This window comes from Manacus vitellinus, unplaced genomic scaffold (assembly GCF_001715985.3).
Source record: "Manacus vitellinus isolate BGI_N305 unplaced genomic scaffold, ASM171598v3 scaffold_78_pilon, whole genome shotgun sequence".
Lineage (NCBI taxonomy): Eukaryota > Metazoa > Chordata > Aves > Passeriformes > Pipridae > Manacus > Manacus vitellinus.
The window spans coordinates 101,633-109,889 of NW_021940807.1; the positions used below are offsets into that span (position 1 = coordinate 101,633).

Here is an 8,257-nt window from a genome sequence, read left to right on the forward strand (position 1 = left end):
ATCCATGGGCTGGGAGGGCTTTTCCAACCTCCCTGAACAGACCCAGCAAAGCTCTCACGTGCCATTAGAAATTCTGGGTCAGCAAAGCTCCCCCACCAGGCCCCTGGTTTCACACAACCAGAGCTGGCAGCACTGACATTACTGAGTTAAATGCTGAATAAATGTGTTTTGCCTTAAATTTAACACCCTCCAGAGCAGCACTGATTCCTGTCAACACTCACAGTCCCTGCACCTTCCCTGCAGGAAAAGCCAGGGCAGCAGTAACGACACATTCACAGTATGCAGCGGCACTAAAGAGGTTTTTTTGCTTTAATTATTCCCCTAAATATCCACAATGACAGGTGAAAAGACCGACTGTAACCACCAGGAAGCCAAGGGGAAAATCTGTATGCACATTTCTAAAAAGGAAAATGTCATACGCCTCAGAATGGAGAAAAACACCCCCTGTCACTAATGGAATATATCCCCCAAAGAAAGGAATCTGCAGGGAACCTTTCCCTAAGAGTTGGGTCCATTTCCTGAGCTGCCAATCAGGGGCAAACACAGACAGAAACGGGGGAGGATGTGGAGCAAGCCAGAAACTCCTGCTGGCATCCTGCTCCAAGAGGAGACCACAGTTTGTCAAACTCCATCAGGGAACTCTGGACTGGGCACTGGGAAGAGGTTCTTCATGGAGAGGGAGGCTGGGACCCAGGGGTCATGGCACTGACCTGGCAGAATTCAAGGGGAGTCTGGGTGATGCCCTTGGTCACATGGTTTAGTTTTGGGAGGTGAGGAGTTGAACTCCAACCTGAGATAGTCTGTGATGCCAATAATGCCAAATGAGGGTGTAAATTCCATTAAATTCACACAGAAGAGCAAGTGTGGAAATTCCTGGAATTACGAATCAACATTTCCAACCCACCTACAGTAACTGGCTTCTGAGAAGAAGGAGGCAGCTGCACAACACAAAAAATGGATTAAAAGTGATCACTCTGATAAAAATGAAGTTTTGAGTCATCTGTAAGTACCTGGAGAGGAATCACTTCTCTGGAAGCCTCTTGCTCTGTATCTGACACAAACCCTCATACCTGCTGAGCAATCCAGCACTGACAGCCCAGACAGCCCCTCTTCCATGTCCTGACCTCGCTGCTTCCTTCCCTTCTCCTGGAGCTGCTGCTGCCCTCCCAGCTCAGCCAAACCCATCATCACCATCACAGACTGAAGCTGGTACTCCTGCACACACCTCCTTCCCCCTCCACATCCCACTCCCAGGGCTTTCCCAAGGGCTGCTGAGAATGCCCCCAAAAAACCTGAACTTCACTGTTGGAACCAGGTCTGGGCTGGGCCTGGGAGGAAAGGCAGAGCTGCTCCCTCCCCTGGGGGAAGGAAAGTTTCCACCCATTCCACTCTTTGCAGGGAAGAGCTGCCCTGCTGTGGGATAGAACCCACGTGCAAAGGCACAGAAAGGCTCAGCCCCACAGCCCTGCCTGGAGCTGGGATTAGGGAGCACATCCCTGACACCACCAGTGGTGCTCGTGGCAAAGAGACAGTGCTGGCTAAAGGGGGACACGGCTCAAAAGCCACTGTGGGAGGCAACTGTGCATTTTACCTGCAGGAGAGACCCTCAGGGGGAGGAAGGGCCGGAATGCCCGGGTCCCCAGCTGGCACACACGGGTCCCTGCAGGGGGTGGTCCCACCCCAAACCCACTTACTGCCTCCTTCTCCCGGTCCATGATGGTCTCCAGCTCCTCAAAGTGGCGCAGTTTGATCTCCAGCTTCTTCATCTGGGTTTCCACCAAAAGGGCCACCAGGGACTTGATCTTCCTCTCCTCCACGGCCGCCAGGTGCTGGGGGAGAACACAGGGTTGGTTTGGGAAGGTGGGCAGAGGGAAGTGTTCCAAGGGAAGGAACAGTCCAGCTCTGCCAGGGTTGGTNTGGGAACGTGGGCAGAGGGAAGTGTTCCAAGGGAAGGAACAGTCCAGCTCTGCCTGCACCCAGCTCTGCCCATCCCATCCCACTCCTGCACAGAAAGCAGGGAATTAGATTATCAATCCTACGCCGGGAACCAGAGGGTTATTAAGCTTTTAATGGAATAAATAAGTGTTAAGGTTTAACACAAGAGGTATTTGGGATGCTCAGAGCTCGGAGCAATCCAGCTCTGCCTCAGAGCCTTCCCAGCACTGGGCACAGGAGCACTTCCAGTGGGAATGGGAATGAGGGAGATGGGTCTGTTCCATGGGTCATCCAAAAAGCTCCCCCAAAGCACTCGCAGGAGGCTGTTCCCTGGAACAACCCCCAAAACACAGAGAGGACTCTTGCATGTCTTGGCCACTAAAATAACTTTTTCTCAGGTTAAAGGCAAATCGATTCTTTACAAGGATTTAGCTTTATCCCATTTATATATGCACACTTAGACATAAATAATTCAGGAGATCTATATATGTCTATATATTTATGAGACATCCTATAAAAGTGTTCACACTCTCAGAGTGTGAGAAGTGTGTTAATGATGCCTTCCACCAGTTTTTGGTAAAAACCTCTTGTTCAGAATGAAAATTCACTGCAAACACCCCCATCCTGTGCTGCTTGGGGGTTCTGCAGCCCCAGATGTTTCCATGCAGTGTCCCATCCAAGCCTCACTGACATCCAAGGGCTGAGGGGAAGGAGGACTGGGCTGGCAGAAGGCGGAGGTGAGGGCTGAGGGGAAGAAGGAAAAAAGAAGAAGCTGGATTTTATCCAGCTCAAGCTGCAAGCAGACTCATATTTACTGAGCTGGGCCCCAAACTGGCTCAGAACTGTGAGAAAACACACAGTTGGAGGAAAGCAGCATTCAAAAACTCCCTGTAATCCTAATTATAAAGAGAATTTCTCCATATTGTTGTGTCATGTGACACATCTGTGACCCACCAGCAACAAAGCAAGCCTTCAGGGAAGCTGGATAATAAACATTCACACTCTCACTGAGGTGAATTTTCAGTCAGTTTGAGAGATTCAGGGTGATCCCAAGCTCATCCCACACCACATCCCTGTGAAATTCAAGCAGCTGTTCAGCTAAACACCGACCAAAGTGCTGCACACGCTTGAAATAATGAAATAATGCTGGCAGGGCTAGAGAACTTAATGTAAATAACACTGTTCAGTGAAATAAACTCCTTTGTATGAAAATTCAGAGCGAGAGGAGCCCTGTGGTTGGTTCAGAGTCTCCTGCCAGTCGTTTTGCCTCGTTTCACACGTGCAACTTTAACAGTGAAACCAGATGAACATCAAATCAGCAAAGCACATGATTAGGTAAAGGACAGGTCTCAAGACACACATTAGAAAGGAAATGACAATGGAGTTTTTCCTGGAGAGGCCCAGAGAGGCTGTTCCTCAGCCTGGCATCACCCAGGGCCCCCCGTGGGCACAGACCACAAGGAAAAAATCAGTAACACAAAATCAATGGGGATTTAAATTAAAACCCCAGCGCTGCTCCAGCCTTGAGTCATCACTGAGCAATGACCTTAAAGGGCTTTTCCAACCTAAATGATTCTGTAAAACAGAATCCCAGGCTGCTTTGGGTTGGAAGGACTTTAGGAACCATCCAGTCCCACTGCCATGGGCAGGGACAGCTCCCACCAGCCCAGGTTGCTCCAACCTGGCCTTGGACACTTCCAGGGATCCAGGGGCAGCCACAGCTTCTCTGGGGAACCTGTGCCAGGGCCTGCCCACCCTCCCAGCCAGGAATTCCTTCCCACTATCCCAGCTAACCCTGCCCTCTGGGAGTTTGAAGCCATTCCCTGTGTCCTGTCCCTCCATCCCCAGTCCCTCTCCAGCTCCCTGGAGCCCCTTTGCATCAGTGGCTCCCAGGCAAGGTCTGCTCAGTGCAGCTACCCCAGGACAGGAGTTCAGGGCAGTCATGGCATCAGTGCTGTGCAGGAGGTCAAACTGGGACCACATCAGTCCTCTGGGCAGTGGAGGGATGGATCAGGAGCTCAGCAGGAGTTCTGCAGCTCAGCCCAGCTGGAGCAGAGCTCAGAGCAGCAGAGGACATGATCCATCAGGGGATACTTCTGGGCAGAAAGGAAAAACCAGCTTACACTGGGTTAGGAATCTGAGAGGGAAATGAGGAAAAGGGACTTTAATTCTAATATTGTTTGGTCAGAAGCCAGACCCTGCAAAAACACCCTTTAAATTGTTGCTCTGTATGTAACACAGTCTCACCCCTGGACACACACATTGATCACCTCTCAAACAGCACAACTTCTTGGTGAAGCCACTGATCCCAAAAGACAAAAACCCCAAACAAACAAACAAACCCACCTCAAGATCCTGCCTCTAACCCGTCTCTCCTCAGAAGCCAACTGCAACATTCCTCTGACACAAAATCCCAAGGAAAACACCTTTGTAACAGCTTTTCACGTGACCAGGACTAGAGTTTATGATGAAGAATTTAATTACTCCCTCAGACAAGACACAGATCACCAAAAGCTTTATTATTGTCTGGGTTTTTAAGCGAGTGGAAAGAGAAATCCCTGTTGGACTCAAATTCTCCTCTGAAGTGTCAACATCCTAATTACAACCCATTATTTCCTGTAATGCAAAGCTAAAATTCTCCCCAACCATTATTATTACCATAATGAAAACTGCCACCAGCCAGGTCCCTGCTCCCTCCAGGGCTCGTTAGCACCAGGGAGGGAAACAGGAGCTCAGCTTTATTTCCTTCCATAAAACAGACATTAAATTTCATGGCTCCTTATATATGAGCAGTTTTTTTCCAACTTGGCTGAGAATTTCTGTGAGTCTGATGAACTGCAAGCTCCTCTCAGGTTCAGGTGACGACACAGTGATGCAAGAGGGAGCCAGTCTGGGCTCTGCACTTCACCAGAACACTGAACCTCAGGCTCACCTGCAATCTGGCATTTTAATGGACACCAAGTTTGCTGAAACCTGGGATTTTAGAACCTGTTTTGAAAGGTAACAACTAAAAGATGCTCAATGTCCCGGGTTCAAAAGGAGGGACTGTGCCCTGACATCACCCACCATCTCAGTCTGGGGGATGCAGGTGGGGGAAAGTGTCTAAAGTTAAAGTTTGAAGAGTCAGAGGTCAGAGTGCAAAAGTCAGTACAACACACACCACCTCATTATATCCTGGAAACCCCTCAGGAATACACAGCACCCATGCTCTGCCCTTGGTGTCTATAAAGGAGGTGGACATGGAACAGGGCACCGAGTCCAAGAGCAATTAAAACCCTCAACTAAAACTTGAATCCACAGAAAGTGGTAAAGAGAAAACAGATTTTGAAAAAAAAAAAAAAGATACTCTGAGAGAAATGAGAGCAGTGTGGTTCCTGCAAAAAGGAAAGGAGAGACAATGAGCAATCAGTAATTACAGGGTGAAGAAAAGCTGTCAGATGGGACCCTCGTTCACACACAGCTCATTAGAGACCACAGACAAACACAAGTTTAGGGAGAGAAAGACAAGGAGGTGCTTTTAACAGACGTCTTAACAAGGAATCAAATCATTAAAGCTGTCTGTAAAAACTGCAAGGCCAGAACTGAAGAGCACCCTGTGTTCACAGAGCCCAGGGACAGGGTTTGTGTGGAGCCCCCAGAGCAGCAGAAGGGCAAGAGAAGGTTCTTTCAGTAGACCAACACCCTCAGCATCGCAGCCAGACCTGCCCAGCAGAGAAAAGCCTTTCCAAGAAATAACAAACACATTTTGGGGCTGTTTCTTAGGGATGTTCATCGACTTTTAACCATAAAAGCAGCTGCTTAGATTAGAACTGTCTGTTCTCTCACGTAGGGGTTCAAGCAGAAGAAAAGAAGGCAGCACTTGTGCTCCTTGGAGGTGTCAGGGATTAGGATGTGAACTCAGCTCTGGAACAAAGAGCCATTTCAGGCAGGGATTTCGGGGAGCTGGGAGCCCAGGCAGGGGGTGCTGGGCCAGAACCAACCTTGGCTTTGGTGGCAGCAGAGGCCAAGGCAGCAGCTGCAGCCGTGGCGACGTTCCCTTCCGAGATCTCGTGCTCCACTTTCCTCTTCCCGGCCTCGCTCTCTTTGTCTTTGCTCCCATCAACGTTCTCCTTGTTCTCCTCTGCCTCCTTCTCCTCTGCAACACATCCCCCCAGGCTGTTTGTGTGCTGCCCTGGCCTGCAGCACCTCGGGGTGGGGAGGGCTCTCACACTAACGAGCCCCACTAATGAGCTCATCCCCAGTCAGCCCTGCTCCCCCCCAAACCCTGACAGGGACCCCCATCTGAGAGGATCTGACCCAACACATGGACAGCCTGAAACACTTTCCATTCCCATCCTCCCAGTCCATCAGCTGCCATCAGCTTCCTCTCAGCGTTTCCAAATCAACTCCCCCATTACAGCAAATCCAAATGCTCCCTGTTCTACCTGTGCTAAAAAACTGAATCTAAGTGCCAGGAAAAGACAATAAATGAATTCCCATCCCTGGAGTGTCCCAGGCCAGGTTGGAGCAACCTGGGCTAGTGGAAGGTGTCCCTGCCCAAGGCAGGGGGTGGCACTGGATGGGCTTTAAGGTCCCTTCCAGCCCAAACCATTCCAGGATTCCATGAGGCACAAGGGAAACATGTTAAAAATAAACAAGAATGAGGGTTCATGTAGAAAACAACATTACTCCTCAGCCTGTGAAAATCATCTGCATCACTTCACAGAGAAACTGAGCTAAAATATTAACTTTTAAGGGTCGAAGTGAACAGAGAATCATGGAATGGTTTGGGTTGGAAAAGACCTTAAGGCTCACCCCATTCCACCCCCTTGCCATGGGCAGGGACACCTTTCACTGTCCCAGGCTGCTCTAAGCCCCATCCAACCTGGCCTTGAACAATTCCAGCAGTTCCACCTCTTTGCATCCAAAATGATCAAATGTTGTGGAATATGGGCAAAAATAAAATCATTTCTGTGCCCTCTAGGCACTTTGTTACTGCAGCTCCCTCTCTCAGTCCCTGCACAGAAAGCTCAGCTGAGCTCTACAGTGAGCTCAAGGAAGGATTTAGAGCCCGAGTTTGCAGTGAAATTAAACCAGGCTCAGTTCCACTGAAGCATGAAACAGCCTGATGTGCACGAGGAAATATTTCCAGTTGGGTTTATGGTCTGTCCCAGCACTTGGGGAAGGCTGGTAAATCCAGCACAGCTCGAGGAGCAGCTGGGAACTGTTACCTGACTTGGGCTCTGCAGCCACTTCCCCCTCAGGCTCTTTTTCTGCATTTCTCTCGTTTTCTCCTTCTGGAACTTTCTCTGCTTCCTCAGTTTCAGCCTCTGCTTTGTTTTCCACCTAAATGGGATGAAAGATTGGTTGGAGAATGTCAGACAGAGAAGACATTCCCTGTTAACCTCATTTATAGTTTTCAAATTAATTCATTACCATTAAGGAAGAGATTAAACTGTGAAAGTTGGCTGCTGCTTAAGCCAAGTTTGACAAACATAACCCAAATCTGAAAGTAAATGCCAAACTGGGCAGAGTCTGTCAGGTTTGGTGACCCAGGCCAACCTGGGCTACTCTGCAGGTACAAGAAATCCTGAACTAAGCTGGTGGAATCATGGAATGGCTGGGAATAATGCAGCTTTCCAAGCCCTGAGAGTCTGCCACACTTACATCTCCCCAAGTGTAGCTGGCTGGCAGAGAGGCAGCAGCAGAACTACCTGGAAACAGTGAGAGGGAGCCCCAGGGTTGCACTACTCAGCCTCAATAACTGTGTGCTAGCAGGCATTATCAACAGGCTGAAGGATAGTGATAATTAATTAATTTGATAATGATAACTGATGTCTAAATATCTGATCTTTATGAGCAGGCTGGATCATGCCCAGCATCAGAACACAAACACACATCCATGTCCAAGGGTCTGCCCAGACCTCCTGCCAGGAGCAGTTTCACTGGGCAGCTCTTGGAGGCACCTCAGACACAAATGGTGGTAAAACACTGATTATCCCCAATTCACCACTTCCTGGAAAGCCTTGATGGGAAGGGAATATGTCAAGGATCTGCCAGAAAAACTTTTCCAGAGCAAAGAGCTCAGAGTGACACTTGCCTCAGACCACACTGCAGGTCATGAACCACAATGGGGCAACATCCTCCTGCAGCTTCAGAGTGACACTTCCATCTCCCATTCCTTCCATCTCCCATTCCTCCAGTCTCCCATTCCTCCAATCTCCCATTCCTCCAATCTCCCATTCCTCCAATCTCCCATTCCTCCAATCTCCCCTTCCTTCCATCTCCCATTCCTTCCATCTCCCATTCCTCCAATCTCCCATTCCTCCAATCTCCCATTCCT

The 8,257-nt window shown here is 49.3% G+C and overlaps 1 protein-coding gene across 1 annotated transcript in view; it reads right to left on the reverse strand.

The window, feature by feature from the left end:
* Positions 1 to 8,257, reverse strand: part of SMARCC1 (SWI/SNF related, matrix associated, actin dependent regulator of chromatin subfamily c member 1) — a 57,473-nt gene that overhangs the window by 13,163 nt on the left and 36,053 nt on the right. The window contains exons 21-23 of the mRNA XM_029964664.1: positions 7,146 to 7,260; positions 5,916 to 6,070; positions 1,695 to 1,829 (exon numbers count right to left, since the gene is read on the reverse strand). Coding sequence (XP_029820524.1) covers positions 1,695 to 1,829; positions 5,916 to 6,070; positions 7,146 to 7,260 — 405 coding nt within the window. The remainder of the gene's footprint in view (positions 1 to 1,694; positions 1,830 to 5,915; positions 6,071 to 7,145; positions 7,261 to 8,257) is intronic.